This window comes from Scyliorhinus torazame, chromosome 5, assembly GCF_047496885.1.
Source record: "Scyliorhinus torazame isolate Kashiwa2021f chromosome 5, sScyTor2.1, whole genome shotgun sequence".
Taxonomy (NCBI): Eukaryota; Metazoa; Chordata; class Chondrichthyes; order Carcharhiniformes; family Scyliorhinidae; genus Scyliorhinus; species Scyliorhinus torazame.
In genome coordinates this window covers 217,378,159-217,393,703 of record NC_092711.1, presented here as the reverse complement: position 1 = coordinate 217,393,703, position 15,545 = coordinate 217,378,159, and the positions used below count along the sequence as shown (strand labels likewise).

Below are 15,545 nucleotides of genomic sequence, written 5' to 3'. Positions count from 1 at the left end.
TCTGGTCTAGCCCGTGACGCTCACATCTCATTAACAAATAAAATAAAAAAGCTGAACTTTCAGGGTGTTGAGTCAACACCGAAGGTTGAAGGGACCCGAATACCAGTACCAACCGGCATGCCGGATTCTCAACTCCATTCCCTGCACTGACCAATTTGAGACTGTGAGTTGGGGACGAGTAAGGCTGATATCAGGGGCGGGATTCTCCGCAATCGGCGCAATATCCGCCGACCGGCGCCAAAAACGTCGCGAAGCAGTCCGGCATTGCGCCGCCCCAAAGGTGTGGAATTCTCCGCATCTTGAGGGGCTGAGCCCTCACCTAGAGGGGCTAGGCCCGCGCCGGACTGATTTCCGCCCCGCCAGCTGGCGGGAAAGGCCTTTGGTGCCCCGCCAGCTGGCGTGAAAATGACTTTGTCGTGCGGCGCATGCGCTGGAGCTTCAGCGGGCGCTCACGGCATCCCCGCGCATGCGTAGTGGAGGGGGTCTCTTCCGCCTCCGCCATAGTGGAGACCATGGCGAAGGCGGAAAGAAAGGAGTGCCCCCACGGCACAGGCCCGCCCGCGGATCGGTGGGCCCCGATCGCGGGCCTGGCCACCGTGGGGGCACCGCCCGGGGCCAGATCGCCCCGCACCCCCCCCAGGACCCCAGAGCCCGCCCGCTCCGCCTTGTCCCGCCAGTAAGAGAGGTGGTTTGATTCTCGTCGGCGGGACAGGCATTCCACCAGCGGGACTTCGGCCCATCGCGGGCCTGAGAATCCCCGGGGGGAGAATCGCCGGGTGGGGGCCCGCCAACCGGCGCGGCGCAATTCCCACCCCCGCCGAATATCTGGTGCTGGAGAATTCGGCAACCAGCGGGGGCGGGATTCACGCCAGCCCCAGGGATTCTCCGACCCGGCGGGTGGTCGGAGAATCCCGCCCCAGATCTTCTCCTCCACCGCCCCTCAGGGCCAGCAGCCAATTAGAGTCACTAAGATGTGGCTCAGGCATTCCCTCCAGGCTCTCCTTGCTTACCCGGATGTCAGACACCCCCCTCCCCTATCCCAAAAACATTTAGCAGGCAGCAAGGGGGCTGCCAGCTGTGGAGATCATCCAGCAGTTTGTCAAAGCTGCAAAAAAAAAATCAATGACTTCTAGAGCCTGCTGAAACTGACAATTGTGAAATGTAGTGCTGATTGCTCCAACATCTTTCAATGAGTCTGTTCCTGAGGCATGCTCCAAATGTTGTACCACCAGGTTTCCGGAGGTCCCACTTGGAAATGGAGTTGAATGCAATCCACAGAGCAGTCATCTCTAACAGTGCAGAGGGTGAAGGTTGCTACAATTTCTGTAAGATGTCACTTGACTGTCCAAATGGATGGGAATTTGGCCCTTTATATTAGTTGGAATCAGAATGCCATTTAAGGCCAGTGCCAATACTAAGCCTCCACTGGAGACCAACCAGTTATTCTCTAGCTGGCACCTCTAACACTTCCATTCCTATAAGGAGTTCTGCACCCTAATAAACGCTTGATGATGCCATTGAGTGCTGTAGTAAAGCCCTCTGGTCCTCACCCATTCACACTCCCTCATCCCTGCACGGCATGGTGGTACAGTGGATAGCACTGCTGCCTCACAGTGCCAGAGACCCAGGTTCAATTCCAGCCATGAGTGCCTTTCTGCGTGGAGTTTGTACTTTCTCCCCGTGGGTTTCCTTCGGGTGCACGGGTTTCCTCCAATAGTTCAAAGATTTGCAGGTTAGGTGGATTCACCGTGTTAAATTGCTTCTTAATGTCCAGGGATATGCAGGTTAGGTTATGGGGATAAGACGGGATGGACAGAGGAGTGAAAATGGGTAGTGTGCTCTTTTGAAGGGTCAGTGCAGACTCGATAGGCCAAATGGCCTCCTTCTGCACTGTTGCGATTCTAATAAACTATTTCCAGTATTTTCTAATAATCTACACACTCCCCATGGTCCATCCATGCCAACCTATGTCGCTGTACCCAATCCACGTGGCCCCTCATACTATCCATGCCACCCTATTTGTCTCCACATAACCCCTATGTCCTATTAACTTATTGCCAATGCATGCCAACCTGTGCCAACCTATCTACCACCCTTTGCCCTTATACCCTCCATGCCAACTCACCCAAGATCCAGCATAGGCAGGCCTCAGGATCCATGCTCTGAGGAATAAAGATCCAATTTTCTATTGATGAATTAATTATATTAAATAAAACACTCGTATTGATAAAGAAAATAATCACTACATTTAAATTCTTTCAATGACTTATTCCCTCATAACCAGGACATTAGTATTCACAGCCCCACATCAAAAGAGTTGGTAACCACTTGGAGTTGCTAATTAAACTGTGAAGTGACAAGCAACCTCATGTCATGGTGATAAAGTTGTGAATTATGTCATGCAGCACAAACCCTATAATGATAATCCTCAGGCTTTTGTCAATAAACAGAATAAAATAGCAAGCATTGATTATTCCAGCAGACTTTTTTTAAATTTTAAGGCCAGGATATTTAATTCCCTTGACAGTTTTACAGTTCCAATGTGCCTTAACAGTTCTCTTCACAGCTTGACAACTCCCTTGACAGTTCTATTGACAGTTGACAGCCCCCTGGACAGTTCCTGTGACAGCCCCATTGAACTGGACAGCTCCCTTTATAGTACCAATGAAATTGACAGTTCCATTGAGTTCATCCACTTTTTACGCCCATTCATGCCTAACTTTAACCATCCCCAAAAACTCCACCAGCTTTAGCCCTTTTCCTGATAGAGATAAAATGACCAGGTCATGTTCCAGGCAGCTCACTAGCCAAAATCGGACCTGACTAAAAGCAGCTGCCCCATTCCTGCCTTCCCTGCCCTGCAAAGATTGTGGGGGATGTGTTTAGGGGCAGGGCTTCTGGGATTGGGCCTCTAGCGTCATTTTCCCTATAATGGAGGGCCTTTCCACCAGTGCAAACGTTCAGGTCTAAATTTTGAAATTACCCGATGGCGTCTCTATGGGTTTTATGGTGTGGAATGTCAGCGCATCTGGCTTTTCTCTGGCGAGACGGAATGATATGAAGCTGATTTTCTGTGTTTAGAGACCTCAATAATCTTCCTATCAGACAGCTATTGTGAGATGTTCTTTATATATATATATCTTCAGCAGTAGCCTGAAAGGAGCTAGCTGCATAAACATTCAAAAACATGGTTAGTTTGGATGCGATCCTTGCCCTTCAGGTTGCAATTGAAGGTTTCAGTCACAACTTTCTTAATGAAGTGAAGATTCCTCAATCATTAGTTTCTGCTGAAGTTGGTGCAGCACAGTGGTTAGCACAGTTGTTTCACAGGTCCAGGGTCCCAGGTTCGATTCCCGGCTTGGGTCACTGTCTGTGCGGAGTCTGCACGTTCTCCCTGTGTTTGCGTGGGTTTCCTCCGGGTGCTCCAGTTTCCTCCCACAGTCCAAAGATGTGCAGGTTAGGTGGACTGACTGTGCTAAATTGCCCTTAGTGTCCAAAAGGGTTAGGTGGAGTTACTGGGTTACGGGGATAGGGTGGGGTGCTCTTTCCAAGAGTCGGTGCAGACTTGATGGGCTAAATGGCCAACGTCTGCACTGTAAACTCTATGTCTATGTCTAAACCCACCGCCACCTTTTCAAGGGCAATTAGGGTTGGGCAACAAATGCTGGTCGAGCCAGCGAAACCCACATCCTGTAAAAACGAATTTAATAAAAAGAGAATTATTCCCCGAAGAATCCCAATGGATACAAGATCCTCCTGAGAGCAGCCCCCCCCCCCCCCCCCCACCCCCCACGCCCTGACACCACAACTCCTCCATCTAGCAATTTAACCTACTCTCTGTGACCTCTATTCATTCTCTTCAGCACAGCTTAATCCCAAGAGGAAACCTTACCAGCCCACTCATGGCTGGGTGTAATTTATTGCATGTTCTTCAATGAACAAAAGGTGCCTCAGCATCAGCCAGATCATTCCTGGCAGAATATTGAAATCTTGGGTAAGTATATGTAAGTTCCGAAAATCAGATACAATTTCCCCTGCAGCCAGATCCCCTGCAGCCAGACGAATAATGGGCAATTCAGAAGTTGTATTGCACTAATTCACATACTATACTCTAAAATAGCCAGTGTAAAATATTAATGAGTAGTTTACAACAAAGTTAAAAAAATATTGCTTGCCACCATAACCCGTTTAGAGCACATAACCTCCTAGAATCACATCCTCCCCGAGACCTATTCAATCCTGAATCAGACACGGGTAGATTCTTTTGATTCAGATTCTAAGCTGCATGTCCCAGTTTCCGGATTCTTCACCAACACAGTTGTCGTCTTCTTTGTGCTCATAACCAAACTGCAGTTGATGTTTGTCATGCGGAAGGAACCCCCGTTTTTGTAAGGATTCCGCGAGAGGACGGAAATTGGTTTTCTTTTCTGCTTGATTTGATGTTGGGTGAGCTTATTGGAGACTTAAGCCTGCAGTGCTGTTGTAGGAGTGTTTCCACACATTTACACCAAATTTCCCTCAACACTATTTTGACAGAAGGGTTAATTCACTTGAAATAAGTTGCTTGCTGCCGCCATTAAAAGAATGGGGAAAGGAATTTGAAATGGGCCTGTTAGAAATTTGATGCAGTAAAGCAATCACAATCACTCCCAGTCAGTAGTTTGGGCTGCCTTTACATTCCCATTACCCCCCATATAAGCTACGCTCTGGTGTTAAATCTTGAGGGAGGGGCACAGTTATCTGAGGCATTTGCTTTGCTAGCTTTTTTCCCCTATGATCTATCACACATGGCAACCAGATAGCTGGCTTGAAGCACTGGTATTTAAGAAATATGCCATTCGCTGGAAGCTAGGCCAGCTTTCCTCACTGTTGGTGCCTTTCGTTTCTGACCGACTTCTGGAAGGGAAACGAGATAGGAAGTATTGCGACTACGTTGTATATACCTAATCAAGTAATTCCTTGTGGTGACAGCAGTTACAAGTTTTTATTGTCAAATGTTTATTTGGCAAGGTCATCTATTTTAATATGTGATCTGCCACGCCTCTGTGAAACTTACACCAGTTACCAAACGAAGTTGATCTATCTCTTAAAATAGCCATCTCATTCTCACACATATACACACACACACACACACCACACACTGCAGACAGAGCTTCCAGTTAAAAGCATTAGCCCACTCGCAAACTTTAGCCTGATCATGAAAGTCAGTGTTATTGCCTTCGTAGCCGGGCTCATTGGAGCTATTGGGTTGCTTCTCTTTTTGGTGGCATTTGGGACAGATTACTGGCTCCTAGCAACCGAGAACTGTGGAGTGTATGAATACCGTGCTGAGAATGTAACATCCAGGCCTACAGCTGCCACACTGGTGAGTTTGGAGGTCTTCGGTTTTCAAGTTGTATTTAAAGTTGTCAAGCGAGCGCAAATCACTGCAACTGACCATATTACACTGAAGGAGATGAGCTGCAATTTCTGCGGAAAAGGTAGCATAGTGGTAATGACACTAGTAATCCAGAGACCGGACTAATGCTCAGTGGACATGGGTTCAAATCCCACTGTGGCAGCTGGTGGGAGTTTAAATTCAATGAATAAATCTGGAATATAAAGCAAATCCCATTAAACTATCATTGATTGTAGTAAAAGTACCTGGTTCACTCATGCCCCTTTAGGGAAGGAAATCTGCCATCCTCATCCGATGTGACTCCAGACCCACAGAAATGTAGTGGACTCTTTACTGCCCTCTGCAATGGCCTAGCAAACCATTCAATTCGAGGATAATTAGGGATAGGCAACAAATATTCGACCTGCCGCTGACGGTCACAACCCATGAAAGAATGGGTTGTCAATCTCGTTCTTCCCATTCCCCTGCAATAAGGGCTGCCCATTTTGAGTACCATTGCGTTACGTCTTAAACTGATGGACTACCGGCTTGGGCGACACCACTGAAAGCTTTCGATATGGAACAAATGTAAGTTGTTGTGTATTGAGTCAGGAAATTGTACTGAGTTCTACCATCAGCTCCTCCCAAAAGTGGGAACTGTTTGAATTGCTTTGATTTAAAAAATATATATATTTCTTGAAGACAGATGTTTTAAATCCAAATAGGAAAACTTATCAAGCATTTAACAATTTAAAAAATGCAATTAGTAAGCCTAATTGGGTGGGTGGGGAATTTGGGGGGGGGGGGGGGGGAGCGGGGGCAGAGTTTTTAAAGTATAATAAGAAATTCCCTTGGTGAGGTCATTAGTGAAGGTTCACGTGTGCGTGTATGCTTCAGGTTTATTGGAGGGGCTCCCCTTCCTTTTCTGGCTCCTAGCTAATAATTTTACAATTGAATTATTGCAAGGTGAGAAAGATAGTGTTGCAGGAATCAACATGAGGTATAAAAGATGCCCATGAGTGCCGTACAGTTTCAGGAGTAACAGGTCAATGTAACTCTGAATGCAACAAAAAAAAAGCATTTATAAACATAACTTAATTTTTTACCAAATCATAGTTCATTCTCCAAATTTATTCCCAGCAGCTGGTTGATGTTCTGGGAGATAATATAGATTTATAAAGAAGAATTGACAACCAGCGCAGGAACCACACACCCCGTTCTTATGAACAAACTTGACCAGATGTTGAGCTACTGACAGCAGCTGGCGCATAGATTAAAACATATTTGATCTTTACAAACCCCAGCTAATCTTTGGGTAATTGGATGCATTTGCTAATCTGGATGGGGCTTTTTTTTTTTTAATGGGGCTTCACTTGCTGTTTTAGAAACTGGGAAACCACTAATGGAAACCAATGTCGGAAAGAAGGTCCATGTAACAGTGAATGCAGCTGCAGTGGGGCTGAATGGTTTTGAGTTGAATGCCAAATGTGAACTGTACTGTTACATCTGGAACTCTTTCCTGAAATAACTACGGCCCAACTCAATAAAATTACCATAGAATATCCAGTACAGCAGCAGCATTTAGGCCAACAAATCTGTCCTGGTGTTTACATTCCCCATGAGCCTGCTCGCATTCCATCTACCTCATGTCACTGTTTCAGCATATTTTTCCATTTCCTTCTATATTGCGCTCATCTATTTTCCTTTTGAAGGTATCTAAGCTTACCACTTCCTGGGAAGTTCTACATTCTATTCACTCTTTGAAGAAGTTTCTCATTTCCCATTTGGATTTATTAGTAACTGTTCTGACCAGGTTAGGAAGGGTAAACTAGCTCCACCCACTTTTTGGTTATTTGTGACCGAGTTTGAATTTTTAAAAATGTGATATTGCCAATTCAATGTGTACTTAACTGTGTAAAGCTCGCTGTTAAGAATTAAGTTAGCAAGGTTGCTTGTGCTAACAAGTAAGGAGTTAGTTTTATTACTAAGACTCACGCAGTTAAAGATACAGATACGAACAATAAAGAGATTTAAGAAGTACAAATATGTCCAACAATGACATCAATGTTTTCATCAATTACAGCAATAATTGTTTTCATCAATGACAAAAACACACACACACAACTTCCCCTGGTATGCGCAAAATGAAACAAAATTTTACAAGAGTATCAGATGTTAAAACTTGACCATGTAAAAATAAAAGGCAAAAATCAGAATAATTATTTACGGATTATCCGAAAGCTTGTTCACAGTCACTTTCTATGTGGTCTGCAGGAACTTTGGTTACTCACTGAAGTAACTGTTCTGTGGTCACGGCTGGTTGACTCTCTTTTCCCTTAAAGATAGTGGTATTGAGTTAGAATCCTCCTTTAAGAACTCACAATTTGCAGCAATGGGGTCTTCTGGTGGGTTTTTAAAACCATAAACAGGGCTTAGCTTTGTTGAGAGAGGCTTTGCAGGGTTGTGAACGGTGTGATTATCATAACAGTAAGAACTGTAAGGATTAATGAAATGTCTAAGAGTAGCCACTAGAGGGAGCTACAGATCCAATTATATAAGGCATTGATGCAAAGCCTTGTGGGGGAGAGTAGTCCAGGAGTTAGCTCGAGACAGTCAGAAGTATTATTATTGTGAGTTAGAGCAGATCATAGTTTATACCAGTATTAAGATTAGTTGTAGATGAGTGTAGTTTATATGTTAACAATCTGTGCATTATTTAGAAGTACGTGTCGAATCCAAGTTAGTAGTGTAAATGAATTTATAGCTTTGATTAAGTTCAAGCTGTTTTGTGGTCTTTGTGAACAGTACGCCAACCATTCTGAATTAAGCAACACAAAGAACAGCACAGACTGGATTGGGGTGTGGGGGGTTGGGGGGTAGCCTGTTGCCTCTACTGGTCCTGTAACAGTTTCTCTCCATTAGGTCAAATCTTGTGTATTTTACACACGAGCTGGCTCACATGACCTTTCTTTGGTTTCAATCTGGGCCTTATCTTAGGCATTGGGTGGAACCATCCCAGAATTTGTCCGAATGTCAGTTTCAGACTGAAAACCAATGTGTATCTCTCCAGCCGAGTTTTCAATCCGGGTTCTCTGACACTCTGCACTGAGAATCTGGGGCCGTGCTTTACGCCATCTCTCTGGCAGGGGGCAGATAGAGCTGGCAAGGTCACTGCACAGGTTCAGAGCAGGGCGCCATCTTAACAGAGTGTCCTGATCTACACTGAAATTACATCCCCTCTCCAATGGACCTGGAGGACCCCTCCACACAAGCACCAAGTTAGGGCTAATAATTGGTGGCTAGGAACAGTTGGGGCACAATTGTACAACATTAAAACATGTTGCACCTGAGACATGTGAAGCCTCTGGCACATTATTCCACAATGTGGGACAACCTCCAACCCTGCGCCCTGGGAACGGTGGTCCTGCATTTGTCTCTACCCCCCCTCCACCCAGCCAAGGCGTACCATGTGCAGGTGATGGGTGTGAGTGCGCACTCAGCAAACAGACAGGAGTCAGACTATGGCATACTGGGGAGCACCAGAGCTCAGCTCGCAGCGGGTTATCATCACTGACCCACTGACAGTGCTGACACAGGCCCATCACCCTGCAGTAATGCAAAACAGACCCTGGGAGGGTGGATCAGGGCAATTGGGGGGGGGGGAGGTGAAGCAGGCCAGGTGGAGGCACGGGTGTGGTGGGAAGTGGGTTGGGGGAGAGGGAGAGAACGGGGTGAGATGCCGGACTTAGCCATGCCCGATTAGAAGGGGGAGAGAATGAGGGCCTCCCATATGGGTCCCGTTATATCGGTTCTCAGCCTCAGTCTCTGGCCTCCGCACTTGCGTCATCAGTCAGGTCCTCAGCAGGCACCTCTTATTCCCCTAAGAGCTAACTGGTCATCCTAGGGTGTCCCGAGAAGATGTCAGAGATCTTCGACTTCCTCAGGATGTAGCTGTCATGCACAATCCCTGTGAAGTATGCACACATGTGCATGATAAGGATGTGCTGGTCACGCATGATTTAGACAACCCCATCCTGTTGATGAAGGGCCTTCCCTGATGCCCTGGTGTGTGTAAGGCAAGGTGCATGCCATCTGTTACCCTCTGGACCTAGGACATCCCGGTAATGGCAGAGAATCCTACTGCCCAAGCATCCTGTTGTCTTGATCCAGGTCAAAATTTATATAGTTAGCTGCCTGGGCGAACACGACATCCGTAACTTCATGAATGCACTTGTGGGCTGTAGCTTGTGAAAGGCTGCATAACTATCCGCTCGAGCTCTGGAATAAAAGTTCAGGGGCGGGATTCTCCCCTACCCGGCGGGGCGGGGAGTCCCGGTGGGATGGAGTGGCGTGAACCACTCCGGCGTCGGGCCGCCCCAAAGGTGCGGATTCCTCTGCACCTTTAGGGCCGAACCCTCACCTTTAGGGGCTAGGCCCGCGCTGGCGTGGTTGGCGCGCCGCCGGCCGGCAGGAAAGACCTTTGGCACCACGCCAGTTTGCGCATGCGCGGGAGCTTCAGCGGCTGCTAATGTCATTCCCGCGCATGCGCAGGGGGGGGTTCACCTCCGCGTCGGCCATCGCGGAGGCATTCAACGACATGGAAGGGAAAGAGTGCCCCCACGGCATAGGCCCACCCGCGGATCGGTGGGCCCCGATCGCAGGCCAGGCCAGATAGCCCCGCGCCCCCCCCCCCCCCCGCCCCCCCCCTCCCAGGACCTCGGAGCCCGCCCGCGCCGCCTGGTCCCGCCGGTAAGGGAGATGGTTCAATTCATGCCGGCGGGACAGGCATTACAGCAGCGGGACTTCGGCCCATCGCGGGCCGGAGAATCGGCGGGGGGGGGGGGGGGGTGGGCCGCTGACCGGCACGGCGCGATTCCCGCCCCAGCCGAATCTCTGGTGCCAGAGAATTCGGCGGCCGGCGGGGGCGGGATTCACACCACCCCCCCCGGCGATTCTCCGACCCGGCGGGGGGGGGGGGTCGGATAATCCCGCCCCAGGACTGCGAAGCAGGTAGCCTCCTCCTCCACGTGGTGCCATGTCCGCAATGACATGGCACAGGTGCTTCTCCTTGTTGAGGCGGAGCCTCCTGCGACACATGCTCTCTGTCATTTTTTCGAAAGACCAACGATGCCTGTATACCTTGGGCCATCACCATTCTCCCCCTCTGGGTCCCTCCCTGGCCTGATGGGTGGGCAGTTCCTCAGGGTGTGGGGCAGGGCCCTGCACATGGGCCACCGCCTCAAGCTTCTGTCGACGCTGCTACCTCGGCCTTCTCCTGCGTCTGGCCTCCTGGCCTGCCACCAGCACCGTGAGGGCAGCTTCCGCGGAGTCCAAGTTATCATCCATGTCTTGTAATATCGGTAAGGAATTGATGAGGGTGGGGGGACAGACAATCCGCTTTGACTTCCTGCCCAGTACCCTCCAGTTTCTCATGGTCCCCCCCCCCACCCCTGTCACATCTCCTGCCATCCCTCAGAGTGCCATCCAACATGCCATGCACACGCACCCCCTGCCACAGCGGGGGCCCCCGAGGACCAGACCTCAGATTCTGTACTCCAGATACCGACTGGTAATGTTACCTGGACCGGACACTGGTTCCACCCCGGTGCGCACACTCACCCTCTGGTTGTAGGGATATCCCCAGTTCTGAGGCCCAGCTCTTGGGTGTTTGAATGTTGGCCTATGCCTCTGTGGTATTGAAGCCTCCAGAGTTCAGGCAAGGTGTCCAGGCGTCAACGAATTGTTGGGATGCTGGGCAGTAACCCTCACCTGTGCAATTGCACGTCTACCCATGGGGATCCACTTGGTAGCTTTGAAGTGTTCCCATTACTACAATAGCCAATTCCCTCATAGCAATCGCCTTCAACTGTGCGCCAGGAGGCCCCCACTTTCCACGATCGGGAGGGGGGAGGGTTTCACCCCTGGGCTGGGGGGATGGGTGTCTAAGCACACAAGGGTTGAACGTGCCATCCCCTGGATCGTGTGTACCCATAATGGGGCCGCTCATGCTACTGCCTATCTGAGTTAAAGGGAAAATGGGCTATGTGGCAGGGGGTCATCCTTACCGGACTGGGGCAGTGTCCAGGCACAAATATAGAACATAGAGCATACAGTGCAGAAGGGGGCCATTCAGCCCATCGAGTCTGCACCGACCCACTTTAAGGCCTCACTTCAATCCTAATCCCGTAACCCAATAACCCCTCTTAACCTTTTTGGACACTAAAAGCAATTCAGAATGTCCAATCCACCTAACCTGCACGTCTTTGGATAATGTGGGAGCAAACCAGAGCTCCCGGAGGAAACCCACGCAGCCACGTGGATAATGTGCAGACTCCGCACAGACAGTGACCCAAGCCGGGAATCGAACCTGGGACCCTGGAGCTGTGAAGCAATAGTGCCAACCACTGTTCTACCGTGCTGCATGGACCACCATTGCCACGGCCTGCAAGGCAGCCAACTTGCTGAGCACCCACTGACCATCCACCTTGGTCCCTGGGTCTGCAGAGTGACACTGGCTGTATGGGTGCCCTCACCCCTGCATCAAAGCCCCCCCCACATCCCCCGCACCCCAGCCTCCCCATCCCAGAGCCCACCCCCCACCCTACCACACCCTGCATCCTCCATCATAACCACCCCCACAAACCGGCCGCCACCCACCAGCAGGGCATCAGTTGCCCACCCAGGGTCCATGTAGCCCCGAGAGGGAGTAAGGCAAGGATAGTGGCACTCGCTGGCACCCCTGGCAGCAGGGACGGCCGCCATGGCCAGAGGCCCCCATGTTTACAGCCACCGATGGGGTCTGGGGTGCAGAGAGGAGAGGACGGGGACATGCAAAGGCAGAGACCGCAGTGCCAACTGGAGGCACCATTTAGCCTGTTGCGCCTGGTTAGGCATGGAGATATGCACCATGTCAGCCTTTCACCCCTGCAGACAGTGGATATTGAAATACAAGCAGTAATGGTGGTCTTCCTCCTAGTTGACGCAGCCTTAGGGGATGCCCTGTGACTGTACGAGCTGGAGCTGCTTAAGGAGGAGGAGGAAGCTGCAACAGCGGAGCATGCAGCAGCGGGCCAGGAGGCCACCCAACAGGATGGGGAGGAGGAGGGGGTGCAAACGAGGCGCCACATTACGCCTCGCGTGTATCGGCAGTGCCTGTCATTCGAGGATCTGCCGACCGGCATGCCGAAGACTCCGGCTGAGCAGAGAGAGAGTGCGATCCCAATACACATTGGTGACCGGCACTATGCCTTCATCCTGGCACACCTGACTGTTCCTGGCATATATGATCGAGCGGTGCTTCAGCCTCCTGACGATGAGGTTCAGGCGCCTGACCACTCTGGAGGGGTCCTCCAGTATAGCACTGGGAGGGTCGCCCGCATTGTGGCGGCCTGCTGGGTCCTCCACAACATCACGCAGCAGAGGGGCGATGTGTTGGAGGAGGATGATGAACGCCATGCCTCATCTGATAAGATGGTTGTGGGGGAGAGCGAGTATGGACACCGCTTTCCACCAGCGCACAAACCCCCTCCCCCTCCCCCCCACCCCCGGCCAACACCCACCCACCTGCAACCCCTTCCATGTTACATACCTGTCGCAATATAGGGTGCAGGCCCTGGGTCGGCAGTAACACCAGGTCTGGTCCATGATGTGTTGGGTGTTCTGAATCCATGGAACACATACAGGTCACCAACACTTGAAATAGTGCAACACTATTTTATTGAATCATTAACTGTTTAACATAATCTGACTGTGGGTTAACACGATACTAGCTTTAACTAAAGACCTTTGCCATGTCCTAACCAGTCGATACACTCAGCGCATGGTGAATGTCTGTGCTGCAGGCTGTGAGCTCTGTCCTCCTAGCTAGCTGCAGCTCGAATGAGCGGGAACTCTGATGCCCCCTGTCTTTATAGTGCGTGTGTTCTAACTGGTGATTGGCTGTGGTGTTGTGTGTGTTGATTGGTCCCACTGTGTGTCCATCAGTGTGTGTCTGCACCATGATATACTGGTCTATATTCTGACAGTCCATGGGATGAAAGATGATGAAAACCCGCTCTGCGATGAGCTCTGGTGCTCCGCATCATTCAACAATGTCTGACTGCAACCTGCAACAAGGACCGCGGTAGCATTTCCCAACATTCACCTGGGCGATCCCTGCATCCCAGCTGGCAATTCCATCACACGGTCCTATTCACCCTGTTGTGCTGGGGGTGGGGATGGTGGGTAATGTGTAGTTCTCTGCCTTGCTCTAACCAGATAGCTTTGATGTGTCGTGTTGATCAGAGAACAAATCTTGTACACAAACAAAACTACTTATTTAACACTACAACTGGATTTGACACTTATTCCTAAGAAACAAACAGTTGATTAAACACACATAAACTATACTCATCTAACATCTAACTCACTAACTCATTAATTACTCTCTTGCTCTCTCACTGTCTTCATTACTCAGCTAGTTCAGCTCCTACTCCAACTTCTGTCCCACAGGCTCAGCATCATCCCTTATATACTTCTAGATTGCTCCCTCTAGTAGCTGTCAGTGCACATTTCATTAACCCTTACATTACCTTCCTGCATGAAAATACCACAGGGGGGAAGGGTGAGATCCCAGCCAACCCCACCCCACCCACCACATCTGCCCATCACCACCAACCTCACCCCACACCCTCCCATCCCCTCTCTGGCCAGTCCACCCCTCACACCCTTCTGGCAGAGCACTTAGGCAGGTTGTAACAGTGTGAGAAGATGGTTACAGTGAACAAATATATACCGAGTTGTGCCCTAGGACCTATCACTATACTGTGCTCTGCACCCATGCCAACTTAACTGGTGTCGAACTTTCTGGCCTTACGAGCCCTAATATTACATCTGGGGGGGGGGGGGGGGGTTGGGGGGGTCCCCAGGCAGTACAACAGGTGCGGAGGCAGTCTGTTCTGATTCCTGCCATGCAACCTGGGTTCCCATTGGCGGCCATCTAGGGTGATTGGGCCTTTATGCTCAGATATCCCAGGTGGCATGAAGCCATCCTGTTCTGCCTGCTGCCTGTCATATGCACCAGGGATGAAGGTTGGGGGGAGGGGGGGGATGCGAGATGCTGCAGTGTTCCAGCACCACCCCTGCAGAAGTCACTGGCACGAGCCCCATCACCTTTTCCCCCTCGGGGTGCCCAATAACCCCCGAGCTACTCCATGGGACAGGGCTGCGAGAGGAGCTATGTCTTGAGGCTCCCACCTGGTGATGCCAGTCCTGGAGGTCTGCTCTGGCCTTGGCCAGGGTCTGCATGTGCGTGACCATGGAGTGTAGGAGTGGCCCTCCTCCGTCAGGCAATGCGCCACTTAACTCTTCCATTGTGCCACCTTGTGTTCTATGCCACATCAACCAGCACCTGGGCAATGCCACCGACACTCCCAGCCATGGCCCGCTGTGACTGGGTGTAGTGCACAAAGACTCACGAGAGACAAATAGAGATGAAGTCGATGCGGTTTTATTAAGCGTGACTTGTTCCCCGCAGTTCAGTAACAGACTGGCCTGCGGGGGAGAACTCCTGGTTCTTATACTCCGCCTTCAGGGCGGAGTTAGAGGTCAACAGCCAACCAGGACCCGGGATCTGTCAGCCAATGACATCACGGCTTCACAGTCCCACATGACCCCTAATGCATACTACCACATTCACCCCTTGTTAAAAATGAACCCGGCGGGGTGGTGCTTCGCATGGTGGTAGTGGTTTACAAGGCTGGTCCTGGGAGGAAAACCTTTGCATGTCATCACAGTATGTACAGGGTATTTTTTGTTTTGAACTATTTACAGTATTCGTAAGAGGGAAAAAGGGAAAAAGATTCTCGATAAAGTCCACAACATTCTAGTGTTACACCGATGCCACAAGTCGGTCGGGCGGTCTGGTCGTCCTTGTCAATCGCCTCAGCCCCGGTGGTGGTGGTGCTTGTTCCAGTGTTGTCGCCTCTGGGAGCTTTACAGTTTCTGCTTCAGCTTCACTTCTGGTCGGACCTGGGAGGAGGACCGATCCTCCCGGGAAGGGGGCTGTCGCGGAGTGCGCCGGTGGCAGGGAGGAGGTGATAGGTGTCGGGGGGGGGTGCGTGTTGCCGGCGGGCGCCAGATCTCGCAGGGAGACCGTGTCCTGTCGGCCGTCGGGGTACTCCACGTAGGC

The 15,545-nt window shown here is 50.5% G+C and overlaps 1 protein-coding gene across 1 annotated transcript in view; it reads left to right on the top strand.

The window, feature by feature from the left end:
* The first annotated feature begins 5,127 nt into the window (after positions 1-5,127).
* Positions 5,128-15,545, top strand: part of LOC140420945 (transmembrane protein 182-like) — an 87,854-nt gene continuing 77,436 nt past the window's right edge. Inside the window, exon 1 of the mRNA XM_072505130.1 lies at positions 5,128-5,365. Coding sequence (XP_072361231.1) covers positions 5,198-5,365 — 168 coding nt within the window. The 5' untranslated portion in view covers positions 5,128-5,197. The remainder of the gene's footprint in view (positions 5,366-15,545) is intronic.